Source organism: Ambystoma mexicanum, chromosome 12 (genome assembly GCF_040938575.1).
Source record: "Ambystoma mexicanum isolate Mex_15411 chromosome 12, UKY_AmexF1_1, whole genome shotgun sequence".
Lineage (NCBI taxonomy): Eukaryota > Metazoa > Chordata > Amphibia > Caudata > Ambystomatidae > Ambystoma > Ambystoma mexicanum.
Genome location: NC_090936.1, coordinates 424,925,408 through 424,943,393, shown reverse-complemented (window position 1 = coordinate 424,943,393; position 17,986 = coordinate 424,925,408). Strand labels below are relative to the sequence as shown.

Sequence of the window (17,986 nt, the reverse complement as noted above, 5' to 3'; positions counted from 1 at the left end):
TACGTTGGTGCAAAGGACTAATAAAGAGTCTCAAAGCTCCGTGTTTTCCCTGGAGCTGGACGTTAGTGGTGATTCCCAGGATATGGGCTGTCACTGTAGTGGGATCATTAAATAGCTCAATACTCACAAAGAAGGGTACATAAGGATTTATTTTACACACAAAAAAGACAAGAGTTCCAGATGGAATGGATAAATGATTCGAGAGGTTCAAAGAAATCAAAAGAGAGCAATTCCAGCTGTATCGGGAACTGTAATCTGCCAGTCTGTCCATCACTTCCCTTGAGCTCTGCTTCCTGGCGATCAAATGGAAATAAATCGCAATCTGACTTTATATTACATAAGAATCCAGCACGTTCCCATTTTGAAAAACAAAGCTCCCAGGTTGACAAACACAGTATGCTTAATTCTTCTCAAATCACATTTGACTGTTTATCAACTGCAATGTATTCCTAGAATGCACAATTCCAGTATAATCCAGCCTGCACCACTTCAGTATACATCATACAGACAATCTCACTATACTGCCAGTTTGACTTTCCGAATGTTCGCAATCCCAGCATATGCCAAGTTTGTTCCACCCATATTATTTCCAGTTTGACAACGAAGTATACTCACATTTTGGCATTCTTCATATACTGACTGCCACTTGCACAATCTAATTATATACTATAAACCCAGCTTGCAAAACCATGCACCCCAGTTTGAAATTCTAGTACAATAAAAATTTCACAGACCCAATGTACTGCCAGTTTGACAACTGATGTATATTCCTGTAGATGTGCAGTCTACAGAATCCTAGCATACTCTCAGCTTGGCAATCCCAGTAAACTCCCAGTTTGACAAATGAAACATATTCCTGTAGATGTGCCATCTACAGAATCCGAGTACACTCTCAGTTTGACAATCCCAGTAAACTCCCAGTTTGACAACTGAAGTATATTTCTGTAGATGTACCGTCTACAGAATCCTAGTAAACTCTCAACTTGTCAATCCCAGTAAACTCCCAGTTCGACAACTGAAGAATATTCCTGTAGATGTGTCATCTACAGAATCCTAGTACACTCTCAGCTTGGCAATCCCAGTAAAGTCCCAGTTTGACAACTGAAGTATATTCCTATAGATGTGCCCTCTAGAGAATCCTAGTATACTCTCAGCTTGGCAATCCCAGTAAAGTCCCAGTTTGACAACTGAAGTATATTCCTGTAAATGTGCCCTCTAGAGAATCCTAGTATACTCTCAGCTTGGCAATCCCAGTAAACGGCCATTGGAGAAACACTCCTTGTACACCTCAAACTGCAAAGACACCGCACATATCTCTATACCTAATAGAACATACGTGTGGCCAGTATGACGATGCGTCTTGGGACCCATCACAATGATTTGTTCCTACCCGGGATAAGGAGCAGCACCTATGATCACATAAGGTGGCAACCCTAACCAACTTTGAAGAATAGAAAAGGTGTGTTAGGGTTACACCATGGAAGCAAATGTACTTAGTCCTGAGTAACAGTGAAGATCAAACAAAAGAGAGATGCAAGCTGGATGTAATGATTTTCCATTTATAATAGAGAACATAAAGTTCCCATCCACAAAAAAAGTGTTAAATATTTTTAGACGAATTTCCCTTCCTACAGATAAAAAAGGTCCGTCTGATAACACTGACAACTGTCCCTCCTTGGCTAAGTTTTTCCAAGAATAGAATCAAGTGAGAAGGTTCCAAAAACATATGTTTTAATCGCTGAAAATGTTGAGCAAAGGTAGTTCAAAACATAATCTTTTGATGCCCCATAAACCTCTTAATTAGATGTGAGTATAATATCAAACAAGACCACTTGAAAACCGGAATACAATTGTTCGATGCTGGTACACAAAAAACCTTTAAAGACACCTGTACACAATCCTCTATCACAAACCCACAGAACCTTTGCAGGCTCAAATGGCCTACAACTGTGACCCAGCAAATGTTTTCCACCACATTCAGTGCAAAGATTCCCCGCAAAGGCTCTCCTGATGTGCACCCCTGTTTTCTAGTGCATGGTTTCAACATACCTAGGCTTAAAATGTACTGTGGCACTGTAAACCAAAGATGTGCTCATGCCCTCGAAAGGACAAGGCTCAGTGCTCTGAGTCTACTATGGTGGTGATTTTACACAGTATAAAAACAATGCAACATAACCTAAAGAACAGAAAACGAGAATCTTTCCAAAATAAATATTGACAAATTTGCAGAAATTAGTATCCAGGTGCACCAGCTGTCTAGATCACCACGTTCATTGCCTGTGAGTCTGTTTTTGAGCCTAGTCATTTCTCTTTCATGCCCTTTGAATGGCTGACTCTGTGAGGGCTCTAATGCTAATCTTTGGGCGCACTGGTGTTCTCGTTGTTGGTTTGCAACCTGAAAGATATTTCCTAACCTCCTCAGTCCTGTGAGGTGGGCTCACTGTGGCATAACGTGCTGGACAAGCAACAGAGCAACTCATAGCCTTACGGTAACAGTCAAAGCATAGTGACATAATATAACACGTGGGTGGCAGAATGTCCCTGCATGCAGAAGGATAGGCATCTGGCCTTTCTCTCCCTCCATTCCCATGTTCTCACAATCTAATTAACACAGCCTGCTTAGGCAGCACAGGGTGTATTTTCAAGCTGCATATGGATATGTATTAGTATACTTGAATAGACTACTCCTGAGTAAGGCACCATCTTGTCTACTCATGAACTAAAATAAAGTCTAGCAGGGCATGCCATGGAACGGAATCTGAATAATCTTGTGCACATCAAGATGCCAGTCCTTGCAATATTTACTGTGCTGATTTGACCATACTCTTAGCTTTCCTTCTGGCAATAACAAAATTCACCTTTATACACAGCATTTTCTTGACCATGCCACTCTTAGCTCAGGCTTGGCAGTCACAGAATTGCTATTCTGGTGTTTGACCTTGGCTATAACGTATATTAGTAACTGGCGAGGGGTGGGGGAGCCTCCCAGCAATTTGGGAGGCTTGGAACAGAGAGTTACCAGACAGTAATGTTTTTAAATGTATTTATTTGCTTCGATCAAGATTTGATCTTTCAAATATATCAACATTAACACATATTAAAAACAAAACCATATTACATTTCATATAAAATCCCAAGAATTAATAAAATTTACAGTTGAGTATGATTCACCAAAATAGAAGATACACATATTTGCATACACATCTATATAAATAAAAATGTAAATGTTTGTTTGTTCGAAATCTTAAATCTCCGAAAGTTCTTCACCGATTGCTTTGAAATTTTGACACAACATTGCATTCGAATAGGTGCGCGTTTTTATATACCTACTATACATAGCTGTCACACCTGTGACAGGAAAAAATATTCTTTTTCTGAAAAACAGCGCCATCTGTTGGACGTAAAAATGACACACGCTATACTAAACATTTTACTGCAAAACAGTGCCACCTGTTGGACGTAAAAGCAACACACACTATACAAAATATTTTACGATTCCATTTCAATGTTTCCGATTTAGAATGGCTCAAATACGTGCCGAGGAAGCAGCAGAGCGACGTGCAGCCAGACTTCAGGATGCACAGTTGCAAGCACGGCGATCGTGTTCTGCAGCTTCAGATCTGCTTTGTTCTCAACAGAATGAACGCAACAGGCTAAGAGTGGCTGAAAGACGTCAACGAGAAACAGCAGATCAGCATCACACACCACTCTGTGCTCAGCAATCACGCCATTACAATCGCCTTGCATTCCGGTACAACCCAGCTGATGATTATAGTTTGAGCCAGCATGTTCTCATCGACACCGTGACTGAAATGTGTCCTTATTGCAAGACTCTGAAATTTAATGGAGAAACGGAAGGAATGTGTTGCGCCGCTGGGAAAATAAACTGTCTCAATTTGGAGAACCGCCAGAGCCATTGTGAAATTAAACATATTAGAAACATGCGCCTTCTCTTTTCTTTCTTTTCATTTAACCAGACTGAGCCACAGCAACACGTTGCCGGGGACAGCTAGTATAGAATAAAACTGTTGATTAGAATCACAATGTATAAAAAGAAGATGCAAGAGTTTAAAAATACATTTTTCCAACCAAGGTGTTTTAAAAAGCCCAGCGCATCCACTAATCTTAATTCCTCTCTGGTAAAAAATGTTTCCCTACCAGCACTCATCCTACTTCAAATGTCATCCGGGGAAGATAGGGAACTTTTTTTTTTTTTTTAAATGACTCAATGTTTTTGTGCGAACATCAATCAAGGCCGGGCATTCCACTCATATATGCCTCCGTATATATGTATTGTTTTGGAGCTTTTACAAAAGCCACATATACCCATCAAGGGGCCCCAAGGCTTCATCTTCTGTTGAGAAAGCGGAATGGAGATGATAACTTCGATTGTTGTGTAATGTTTCTATCCAGTTTCCTGGAGATATTTTTTCACCCATAGTGGATTGCTGTTAAAATCAAACAGGTTTCTACCACATTTTATCCATAAAGATTCTACAGTTTGATTCAGCTGTATCAACAATTTCGATTGAGTTGCTAGTTAAAACACAACGCAAATCCTCATACAGTGTACCCTGTTTGGGGAATAATATTTTACCATACAAGGTTAAGACTCGCCCATGGAGCCAGGCTTTGAGAGACAGGAGACCCAATTCAGATTTTATGGATGGCATTGATACTAATTATAAATGAAAAGTTTGTTTCCACATCCTACCCTCCTATTTTTCCCATATTATCTCATAACATGCTGGTTCCACCTCGAAATCTATTGGTACGACTTTTCCAATATAACATTTTATTGATGGCTTCATTGAAAATGTATACTATTTACTGAGGATCTTTTTCATCTGATATACCAGCAAGTCAAACTTCCGCTCCAGCTTGCCAATCATTTTCATTGCCCCATTGATAGCCAATACCTCAAACCCAAGATAAATTACTTCTCTCTCACTGCTGATTTGAACATTATCTATTAAATACTTATGGCCACACCCGTTGTTGAAATGCTTTGAGAGATGCAGGACACTTGACTTATTTTGATTGATGACTAATTCATTAATACTGGCATATTCCCCCAGGGTACTCAGCATTTGTTGAAGACCAATGGGGGAAAGGGGGCTAATTGCACCAGTGCTAATAGTGCCAATAAACCCCCATGGGTGGACCCAAAGGGAATGGGGATTTACCTCCCACTGTAATTCGGGAACCAGCGCAAATTGTGTCAGACTGAGTTGCGGTAACCATAATAGCATTGGGTGGTATGCTGGCGCAATTAGCACCGGGATACCGTCCAACCCCTGATGAGACCCTTTATCCCTTAATGTGATCAAGAATATGTGCCCATACCCCTCCAAAAGCCGATTTGGGCTTTTTTCAGAATACGGTTTTCGGCTACCCAGGCCGCTAATCTCACTAAGATCAGTGCAGCAAAGATCTTGCTATCCGCATCAAGACGGGTGATCAGACGGTAGTTCTCTGAATCTGACCAGGAATAATAACAGACAGCCTCCATGATTCAGGCATGGTGCAAGTGACCAAAATAGTTTTGAAAAGTAGAGAGAGAGCAGGGTTGACCACAATTTCCTTCTTGATTTTAGAATCAAATTTATGAGGCTATTGGGGTCAGCCGCCGCTGAATTAGATGCTTTTACAATTAGGCAATCAACATCTGCTATTTCAAAGGATACATCCCATGGAACCAAGGAATTGGTGAGTATTTTATTAACAGTGTTGCCATTCAGTTTATCGCAATGAGCTCACCATGAGTACTCACTAACTGCATTGCACTGAAGTACTATCTGCGGGCGAATAATCTCATTCATAAAGAAAAAAATCTTTCAGGAGTTCTTGGAGATTAATGAGTCAAGCATTTATTCCCCATCAGTCTGGATTAAAGAGAGTTTATGTGTTTGCACCCAATTTGTATAAGCTCTCTTTAAAAGTGTTTTCTTGGGATCATACGTCTCACCATTCACAACACTCAATCTTAGATGATGTAGCTGTTGTCTATGGTTCTTTCTCCTGACCTAAACACCTCTATCAAATTGATGAGTGTGAAATGAATTATTCTTCCGGGGAAAGTCTGGCACCTCTCTATTCCACAGGAAGCTCTTAAAACAACAACTAGTGCAGATTTGTTTGAGGACCTCGATAGTGGTCTCTCGAACAAAATCCTGCACTCCTCGCTAGAGCACAGAACCCTCCTTTCTTAAACTTCCTGGTCTGATTCCCGGCATTGGCAATGTGGCGAGCGGCATGCTCTTTGGATAAATTGACCTCAGTCCCCAAATTCATCTTTGCAATCAATTTATTGTGATAGCTCGGTTTGGAATCTTGAATTCCCAAGAAGAAGCATGCACTGTACATGGATCTACAAAAATATAGATAATCAAGTGAAATTCGTTTCATACCACTTCTCCACGTTGACTAAGCATTTAAATCACCTTCTATGTTGCCATTTGCACTAAGTAGCTCACAATCTGAAGTCCAAGCTCTCCATTTGCTGCCATTACTATGACTGCCTTTTATTTTTTGGATGGTCAGCTTGAAGACAAGAATTAAAATCCCCAGCAATAATCAGATTTGTTTCATGATCGATCAGCCAGCCTACCATTATTCCAGTATTTGTATCAATAAAATAATCTAACAGGCTATTTGTCAAGTTCCAGTAAAGGTTTATGATGAGAACATCTGGGTCTTTTTTCTGAGTGCCAATTATTATTTCTACTGCCAAGATTCCAGGAATATTGTCTGGGATGACTTTCAGATTTTTAATTTTCAAATTGTTCACGGCAACTAGTAAACCTCCTTGCTGTACAGTTTAGAAACCTTCAACCCACGATTTGACAAGTGAGCCAGGTCTCCTGCAAAAGGACAATGTTATTGACCTGAAAAATATGCTTAAATTCGTCATTCTAACTATTAAAGCCCCTCGTATTCCAGGCAAGAATCTGGGTTACATTTTGCATCAGAGGGATAGTGCAGGTTTAGTGAGTTTAGTAACTTCACGTTTGAAGACCCCCAGCAGCCAAGCCCACCCTAACAGTCAGTATTATCCTGTCCCGCAACACTATGGGATTTTTCCTCCACTACAAGATTGAGTTTTTCTGATTCCTCCCTCATCACTTGACGAACTGAAATTCCAAATTTACCAGTCTCTGCATTTACTGCAAGAACAGATTTGGAAATATACCTTGAGCAAAAGACCACTTCAACTATATTATTGAGGGCATGATCAGGGAAGCTAACACAGTCAATGTCATAATTAGAAATACCCTCAACCTTCGAAACATCCCGCAATAATTTTAGAATACCTGATCGATTTAAAAGGACCTCAGAATTCACATCAAACTTTGATTTAAAGAGTACACACCTTTCAACGATACGTGGCATACACTTATTGTCAGCTACTTTTTTAAGGGTCAGCTTATCAGACAAGTGGTCCGATGACTGGGACACCCGCTCCTCTTTAACACTATTAGTACCGTTACATGTTACACTCTTGGAACCAAACAGTCGCACCAACTGTTCCAACTCTGCCTCATCTGGCAAATTTGTATATATATCCATTGACCACGCGTCCAATGGCTTTTATCCTGCAATTTGCTTTTGCTCATCAGCCAAGGGGTCATGGGTTTTAAATGTTGTACGGTACCGAAAAACGTATGCATTGCTCCTAAAGCATTTTCATTTTTTTTTACAATTGCTTGTGGATGTCTTTACCATATTAAATATTGGTGCCCACCGTAAAATATTCGGCTGGGTGGCGGAGCACTGAGGCTCCCTGTCACGTGATGTGGCTGGTGCATTGTCATCACTTATTACTACAAGGTAATTATCTGTGTTCAACACTTCCCTTACTTGGTGCATCAGTTTTCCCCTAGTTATGTCATTCTCCATAGTTAATATATTGATATTACCCAAAAGTTTTTTTGTTTTTTGTACAGCTCTAGAGACTGTACTGTTAGGGTTGTTCATATTTTCTTCTACAGCAGGGGCGGGCACAGCCCTTTACTCATTAGTAGATTGAATGCCACTACACAATTTGTGCCAGTTGAAACTAGATTTATTAATAAATAACAACTAGTGTCCATTAGCGACACGGTTTTCGGCCTGGACAGATGCTTAATAGTCACAGCAAGAAAATCATCACAAAAATCATCAAAAAGAATTACAAATTTATAAACCAAAGGATCAAAAGAGTCCAATGATATAACAAGCAGCCAAATGATACAAATATTTAAACACAAAAACAGGAAAGGTATATATCAAAAATACATTGGGGGTCATTACAAGTCGGGCAGTAAGGGATACCGGGCACCAGTAAGAAGACCGATGCCGGTAATCCCTTACTGCCCGATTCCGAGGTCCCTTGGAAGGAACCGTAAGGAACGTGTGGTCTGACCACACGTCCCTTATGGGTCCCGCTAAGGGACCAGGGCGCTAATAACCGGCTTGCCATTCGCGAGCCCGTTATTAGCGTCCTCCCCATTCCCATTGAGCCCTATAGGGGCTCAAATGGGAATGGGGAATGGTTTGTTCAATGGGGACTTACTGGTCCCGCCAACGTCGGACTGCACCGGTAAGTCCCCATTGAACAACACTGGTGCAGGACCCGGTATTGGAGGCAGCAATGGCGCAAATAGCGCCAGGGCTACCTCCAATCTCGGAATGAGGCCCAATGTTGTATGTCAAGATAGAGACAGAGATTTGAAGGGTTGGACCAGGGTAAGACAATCAAAATTATAAATGCAAATCATTGCAAAGAGAAAAGACAAAATAGAAACATAATTAGGATGTGAATTTAGTAATATCATTTTAAGAATATGTCATAGCTAAGCAATATATCAATTGTTAGTATTCCTGCATTGAATTATGTCAACAAGTTGGTGAATATTCTCTATATGTCTAATCTCATTCTTTGAAAAATTGGTTCTGCCCATTTGATTATACAAATACAGTTCTTGCCAAAGTAGATTGTACCCAATCAGTCTGTTTTCAACAGTTTATTACATTGACCTCATTTTGGTCTACTCCCATTCCAGAATACCAATTGCTATCCGTAGATCATCATCAATATATGGCCTGTCTCCTTGGTAATTGTTCCTTACATACATGTCACTATCAAGTTTTAGAATTAGACATTTGACTTACCTAATTGGTAAGTAATGTAACCTCTCTTCATAATTTGTGGTGCAGATTCCAATAATTGGGTATAATCCCTGTGCCTGTCATCATTGCAGAGAAACAACATGCCATTCGGATTGTGCAGTATATTTCATTGTAGACTCAAAATACACAAAACTCGTTTGCTTCTTGTTGTTAATATCTAGTCAGAGATGTAGAACTAACCCACATTATCATCCTCATATTCAATGCACCAATTGCATTCCACTAACCCTATGTCCACCTTTATTTGTTACACCATGTGGTGATACTAGTACCTAATATTCCCATAACATTCATTAGTCGCATATTCCTTTGCAAAATATTGCTCGCTCTGAGTCATGTGTTCAATGCCACAACGCTCTACGTTATGAGGTGAATATCACAAAGTAAGCAAGTTAAGACATCTGCTTCTGTCTATTGATTTATAAGATCCTATGATATGCATTTGTGAGCCACGAACCCACATCACGACAGCCCCTAAAGACTGCTAACCTAATACTGTTGCATTCGCATTGCCTAAGAACATCCCTGTTCACTGCAACATATTGTTATTAAGCCTCACTGCTTGTCACAACAAGGTTAAACACCTCTCAGTAAGTACCGGTTGTCTAAAACATAGATACACCATATTTTAAAGGTTACCTCTTCCTAGGAGTTCCATTCTCCTTACGTCTGCGTTTATTAATGACTCTCGCAGGCGCCATTGCATGTGCCCTTATGTAAATTGCTCTGTTACCTGATGGGTTACGCCCACTCTTAGGCTCACGCTATCCAATGGCTACTACTTAGAATAGCTACCCATTGCTATGAAACCTGCTTGATAGAGGAGTGCAGGTAACAGCTACATTACATGCACTCGTATTACGTGTAGTATATACATTTGAAAACATTGATTTTAACCCGGATTTGTTCCCAAATGTTCTTTTGTTTAATCCCGCAATTGGAGTCCGATAATTATCATACATTGCCTACATAATGATAATGATGCGTTATTTATATAGCGCCTTAATCCAAAGCGCTTTGCAGAGCACATATTTACATACAATATCACCCAACTTAAATTGGTACTCATTTATCGACCACAGAAGGATGAAAGGCTGAGTTGGCCTTGCCGGGATTCAAACCTGCGACCTGCAGATCACACTCAGATTGCAGCAAGTGCTCAACCCGCTGAGCTATGATCTACCGCCTAGCTAAATGCCAACTCGAAATAAGTATAGCTCTGCCTCTTATGTTAATGAAAGTACTTTAGAGACTAGATTTGTTTGTGACCCTTAATATCAATAGATACATAGTTAGATCACAAACATAGACTGCAATCCGCATTGTACGATAACTGCATTGGTGCACACTCATGGTCTAATAGCTAGCCTCATACATTAGCCCTCCTTAGTTACATACCTTCCTTGGTCCCTAATCTATAATCTGAATGGACCTACATTGAAAGAGTATGTTTATTAATTAAAGTGCTCCATACTATTCATTAGTCCTCATTGTTGTGTGTATACAGTAAAGTATGTGTTCAATGAGATAAGTTAATAGGCACTTTAGGATACTTAGCAACTAAATAAATAAAAAATAAAATAAAGAAAAATGTATACAACACATCTTCCATACGAAAATCAGGTTTTATATGCTGACTCTCCATGAATGATCTAACCAAAGTTACATGCAATTAAAGAAAAGCACTCATCTCATAGTCAAAATTTAAGCCACTTCTGTGGCCTTAAAGTGACAAATTAATTTTGCTTCCATTTGCCTTAATGTACGTTCCATGTTGCCACCTCTGAAATTCCTCTGTATCTTCTTCCGTCCAATAAACCTCAACAGGTCTTTATTATGTAGTTGATGTTCTCGTTGCCAGTACACCGCTAAAGGCAAACTTTGATCTTGACTAGCAATAGAAGAAAAATGTTCAAGTATTCTTGTTTTGAGATTCCTTACTCTACTACCAATATAAAGCTTCTTGCATGTTATATAAATTAATGCATACACCACATATTGGGTCTTGTAATTGATAAACTCTTTAATGTCCCATTTGCTGCCTAGTGCATCCTCACACTCCGTGCTGTCCTTGTATGCGTACCGACACATGGTACAGGTACCACCTTTAAAGAAACCCTTGATTCTTGGATTAAGCCAACTCAAATTACTTTTCATTGCTGGTGTACTTAGAAGAGATGGACTCAGCATGCTTTTGAGTGTCTGTGCCTTTTTGAAAATTATTCGTGGTTGAGCATTCAAATGTTTGGTAAAGTCTTTGTCAAACAGTAAAATGTGCCAATGCCTGTTAAGGATCGTCTTAATTCTGTAATGATTATTGCAATATTTGGTTATGAATTGAACTGGTAAGTGTTGTGATTCTATTTTCCTTGTTATACTCGGTGTTAGAGTGTCTTCTCTGTCCATGTTTTTATCTTCGTTTAGCCCTCTGCGTACATGTTCTTTATTGTAACCTCTCTGGTGAAAGCATTTTGTAAGTAACTTGCATTCCGATTGAAAACATTGGCTAGTGCAACAGTTCCTTCGAGCATGAATTAATTCTCCAGATGGGATTTTACATATGATTTTCTTATGGTGATAACTTGTAGCATGCAAGGTAGAATTAACCTCTGTTGGTTTTCTGTAAGTACGAGTCAAAAGTTGTTGTTCCGCTACATACATTTCCAAATCCAAAAAACTAATTTTATCTGTATCTGATGTACATGTGAATGCTATTCCCATGTAATTCTGATTAATTTCACAGGTACATGTTTCCAACTCTTCCCTAATACCCGTCCATATTGCAAATAGATCATCTATATATCTAGTCCAGAGGGATACTTTGCTCATGAATTGAAAATTAGTATATATGTATTCGTCTTCAAACATTGCCATAAAAAGATTTGCTAAAGCAGGGGAATATTTAGTGCCCATAGCAACTCCTTGCTTCTGTTGATAGAAGGTATTGTTGAAAATGAATTAGTTGTATTCAATTGTTAGTTGTAACATTTCTGTCAGCATTTTACAATGATGAAAGTGGGAAGCTGAACTATCTCTATATAGACATTCTATAGTTTGGATCGCAAGATCATGACGTGTAGAAGTGTAGAGAGCTTGCACATCGAAAGTAACAAGCAGGTGTCCTCTTTGCCAGTTGTACCACTTCAAAATATTCAGTAAACTTGTTGTGTCTTTCCAGTAGGATTTAATTTCTGCAACATGAAGTGCTAGTAGTTCATCAATGTACTCTGACTTTGGCTCTGTGGCCCAGCCAATGCCACTTAAGATAGGTCTCGCCTCAGGAATCTTATCAAAGAGTTTGTGTAACTTGGGTAAAAAATACATGGTTTTCAGTGTTGGCTCTTTTATACTCAAGAAGGCTTTCTCCCCATCTGTAATCAGACCTTGTCTATAGCATCTGAGTATGTGTTCCTGTAGCGTAGTAACAACTTCTTTGATATGATTTGTCAATAAGGTGATGTAGTATCCAGGGGTCTCATGATGTTTTTGTGCCATTTTAATTTAATCCTCACAATTGTGTATAACTATATTTCCCCCTTTATCAGCCTCCTTGATAACAATTAGCTCATCTTTTTTAAGTGTCTTTAGTGCTGAAATTTCACCTTTAGTTGTTTCATCTAATCAAACTTTTACGCAATGCATTGATATCTTTAGTTTCAGCTTTGGAGAATGTATCAATAAAGTTTTCTTGACTTAGCTGTGGAGTAAATTTGGATTTGGTTCTTAGTTCTCGCATATCATAATTGATTAGTTTAACTTTCAGTTCACTTAACAGATTTTGCATCTCATAACTTTCATCTTCATTAATAGAGCGTAATAGAAAGGTTTTTTCAATGTCAAGTATCGTTAAAGAACTAGGTGTCACATGTTCAGGTCTCTCTTTCCTAGTTTCCACTCTGTTTGCGAAAAAGAAATTTCAATTTTAGTTTACGAGTAAACTTAAACAGATCAATCTGTACTTCTATTGGGTCCAGTGTGGTGCTTGGTGCAAATGAAAAGACTTTGTTAAGCACATTGCATTCTTCTTTGGTAATCTCTCTGATAAGTTGTACACATAATTATTCAATTGCATTTGTTGCTCAAGACTTTCGTGTTTGCCCTCGTCAGTCTTTTGTTTATTTCTGCTCATTTCCTAGATGTTTTGGGTCGCTTACCACCCCCTCCCTCTTTTGCTCCTGTGAGTGGAATATGTGTAGTTACTGAGGGTGGAATCTGAAAACAGACCTGTCTAGTCTGCATCGCCCTATTTCCTTTCTTGTATCTTTTGATTTGGTTCATGTATCACTTATTGGGTGCCAGGGTAATGTTGCTCCCAGAAGCAGAGCCTTCTGGATCTGATTCAAAATCTGAACTTGTCGCAGAAACATTCTGAGTGCTTTCCCCAGAGCCAAAAGTTGATTTAGTGTCGTATTTCGTCTGAAATGTGTACATTCCATCATCTCTGTAATCACAATCATCTCGAAAATATTTCCTCCGTTTTATTATTTTTATTTCATCCTGATGTTCTTCAAGAATTTCATACATGTTGTTATAGTTTTTTTCTTTAGTCACTTCCAATGATTTCATCACTGCAATTTCTTTTTTGCTAATCTCAAACTGTTCGACTTTTCTTGCATGCTCTCTTGTTGCATGCTCAATTAATAGTTCCAGCATGATCTCCGAACTGGTGTTCAGTAATTTCTCCCACTTATTCGCAAGATCAGTGTTTTACTCATTCCAAAAGTATGGAAATATCAGGATTCTCAAACCTCTTGGGATTTGGCTGTTTTGGATGTAGTTCTCAAGTGAGACCATCTCACAGTATTTGTTGATCTCTTGAATTTGGGTTGGCTCTCAAACCAACCCAAAACCAAGTTTAGCTTGCCCCATTAGTGTCACAAACTATGGACACCATACCAATATTAACAATCAAGTTCAACTAATCTATGCATACTTCGCCTTGTATACTTACTTGTTCGACGATTTAATTACAAGACTCAGATACTGGCCCATTCAACTCATTAGGAGGTATTGAGGCTATTGAGACTGTTGAACTATCAACCGTTTGTGGTGACAAAATTATAATTGCCTGGCCTTCTACTGACTCTAAATTAGGTGAACTGGAAATGTGCACCTCCTCCAGTTGAAAGCGCAATTTTCTGAGGAATTTTCTAAAACCATATTTCCTAACCATTTTTCTTTGTTTTTATATTAACTACTGATTTTGTGCAATGTCTTCCTTCGCATTCAATCACAACTTGAAACCCACTCAAAATATCACTATTTTCACCATTAACTACATGTGTTTTTGGAAATGAATGTTGGCAATCTGTCCCTAAACAAATGTTCACCAATTTCAGCTTAATCACCTTTGACCCAATGCACCAATTACTTAAAATGTCAATTTTCACCTTATTTTCAGTTAAAATGAGTGTGTGGGCTTTCGCTTTGTCATGAATGTTGTTTTATAGTGTGACAGACACACTCAGGATTGATTTCAGAGCTGATATGGAAGGAGAAGGAAGACAGCTTTATTTGATTGTCTGACTCTTTTAATGTATGATGTAGAGGATAACATTTTAATGCCTCTACTTCATGCTCGGGATTATGGCTGGATAATAGTTCCAGTAACTGTGAAGGAGAGCAAGGAGAGCCCATATAAGAGATACACTCAATTGCGGACATTGAGCCCTTCAAAGCAGGGACAACCAATTGTCTGACCACATTGCGGTCTAGATCAAAGTCACTCAACTCCAATGGTGCTGCCTCAGTGGCATAGCATCTGGTGTTACCTGCACTTTCCAGAATACTACCTTCAGTCAAAGACTCATCGCCCTTACGGCAGTTCGCCACTAGTAATTTCCAGTGCCTGACTTCTGTACTGGTTCTGGCATGAGGATAAAAGTCTGTAATCCTCCTTCCCGCAATCGGAGTGGCACTCGCAGGCAATGGTTGCTTACCTACTGAAAATGAATTATGTTTAGAGGAAGTTCTAGAGGCAATTATTTGACTTGTGGACATTGGGGCGAGTAGCCTTCAACAATAGGAACGTCACTCAAAATTCCAAGGTCAGCACATATGATTTGCACCAATCCATACTCTCCATACTGAGATAAGGCTGCATTATCTGCAAGAATACTTTCCTCAGTCCCTATTGGAAATAAACTGTCCATAGCAGCCCCGGAAATGTTACTTTTATACAATTTTCTGAATTGCCTCTCAACCAACCAAGATCCTTTAAGCTAGCTAAAGTCCTGGATTTCGCTCCGGGAATGTTATTCGCATTAGAAGCTGGATGCAATGATGTGCGGAGCACAGAATTTCTTGTGGCTTTTGCACGTAGGTGATTTGTGACATTGCAGACAGTTTTGCTACTTTTGCTATATGCTAGCATTTTAGATTTGTCTAGATGAAATTGGACCAATTAATTATCTGCGGTAGTCACAAGAGCTGTTATCAAACAGACTCATTGTAGATTGCCGGGATTAGTCAGCAAAGGAGAGGGAGCAGATTGCCCCGGCCACATCATTTCACCAGAGACAATAGCAGACAACTCTCTGCTTCCACTCTCCATGCTGTGCTCTGCATGACTAAACATGTTATAAGACTTCTGGGAGTCACCACATAGCACCTCCTCCTCCAATAAAAGGGATGGGAAAAAGACTCTGATACAATATGCCACCAATTCACCAGACCACAGCAGACCACTCTCTGCTTCCACTATCCCGCCACCCTGAGCATCGTCAGGTCTGGAGGCCACCATCTCCCTCCTACTCATGTACAATGTCGGCCATTTTGTTTGTTTAATATTTTTTTATACTATTCTCAATGGCTGCCATGGAAAGGGACAACAGAGTTCATTTCCCCTTCCTTGGTGGCCATTTTTTTTTCCTTTTCTTCTTTCAGTTGCAAAACGCAGTGGCGTATCGCAACTGAAAAAAAAAATGTTTTTAGTAGCGGCAATGCCCCCCTGCTCAGGACTTATTACTTAAGCGATGGCCAGGCAAATTAGTCACCAAACTTCCAAGATTGCACAAGCATACTCTGGAGCCCCTCCTGCATCCAACATTACCCAGTGTACTACCTTACAATTCTCCAAAGCTGCATTTGAAACACAAATCAATAATCAAAATGCTTTAGAGCATACATGTTGACTCATGCTTGCAGAACTTTTGTCGATCTAACAGGACTGACATGCACCCATTCTATCACAACACATTCTTCATCTGCTTCATCCCTGTCTTCCCCTGTTTGCAGCACTATTTCCCATGTGCTCCAGAACCAAAGAGGATCCTGCTCTAACATTTGCTATTTTTGATACTGCAAACTAGAGCAGGAGCACTGTGATCCTTCCTCCCTGGCTCACTCTATGAACATAGATGAAGGGCAACCGTCAATACGTCCTATACCATCTAGACCGAAACTATAGTCTTTCTTTTATGTTTACATGGAGGTAAGTCTGCTATATCAATGTTTTGCTTAGACCAAACTAAACAGTAAGACTGTGTGCTCTAATAGATATTTCACTGGCTCTGAAACCTGCAAAACTCGTTGACACCCCAGATGTCAGCTTTGTTACTAGCACATGCATAATCACAGATTTGTAATCTTTTTGTAATCTTTGAAGCCGCTCAGTGTGTGCTCACGGTAGAGATTTCATGCGCAGTCATGCTGCTCTCACATTGGTTGTCTCTGATCACACTGCAGGAGGAACATGCACCAGGCAACTGATGGGCTGGGGGAGCCCGGCAACGTCCGCTGGCCACTGGCTTGCACCTTGGCGCTGTCCTGGATCCTGGTATATTTCTCCATCTGGAAAGGTGTGGAATGGACTGGAAAGGTACTGAAGAGACTGTCTGGAAGGTTTCCAGGTGTCTCTGCTTAATTTGCTTTGCCTAATGGGGTGAGAGGGGGTACAGGCTCTTGTTGTGTTGGTACCTGTACTGGTTACAGTAGTTTACCAGGGGAATGTTTGGCATCCTACACTTTTCATTAACAAATTATCAGAATTCAAAATTCACTAATACATGCGTTGATATTCCAAAATGAGGCTACCATTCTCAAACTAAATGTCAGCCAGAGAAGGCAAGCTAGATAAGAAAAGAAACACTTGAGTAATGAATACATTGTTTTATTATGGAGAGTGATACTTTTAATTGGGTCCCATGTGTTAACATCCCCGCAAAAATATAGCCATACAAAAATATCGACATATTTTTGCAGTGATATTAAGGCATTGAAACTGCGGGGGACACCCCCGCAACCCCTGAATCATTTTAAAGGGAGCAGTGAACAGCCCCGCAACCCCTGCTCCCAAAAACCCCAAATACTAACCCCAATAAAAATATCGCCTATGGCCGTTCCTGACGACCATATATACTGCAATATTTTTGTTGAGGATAATATTACGTGATACCTTTAATTGTGATACCTTTAATTGGTGAAATGATTACAATAATTATGTCCCTCTTGCGTATCAGGTTTTTCTTTTTTCTGGATATGTGGCATGCAGTCTGGTGCCGCCCCTCGGTTGGTTCCACGTCAAAGTGCATTTACTGCCTCTGGTTCATTTGTACATGAATTGCAAGACAATACTTCCGTGTTTGCTGAAAGTTTCTGATCCTCTAAGGAGGTAGCTGAGAGGGGTGGGCTCACCTCTTGTGATTGCCTCACAGGCCCTACAGTGAAGCAGCTGTTACCTGCCAGGGGTCAATGCTTATAGATCTGGCACTATGGGTGTTTGCTGGTTTGAAAGCTCTCAGAATCCTCATTGCTTAGTACTCATAGCTCAATACAGGTGTTATCAGCATTCTTCTCTACGTACATTAGAATCCTT

General features: G+C 39.9%; 1 protein-coding gene across 5 annotated transcripts in view; it reads left to right on the top strand.

The window, feature by feature from the left end:
* LOC138513604 (sodium- and chloride-dependent GABA transporter 1-like) overlaps positions 1 to 17,986 on the top strand; it is a 619,404-nt gene that overhangs the window by 303,147 nt on the left and 298,271 nt on the right. For all 5 annotated transcript variants that reach the window (XM_069628585.1, XM_069628581.1, XM_069628582.1 and 2 more), the window contains one exon: positions 16,858 to 16,990. In XM_069628585.1, the coding sequence (XP_069484686.1) occupies positions 16,858 to 16,990 (133 nt within the window). The remainder of the gene's footprint in view (positions 1 to 16,857; positions 16,991 to 17,986) is intronic.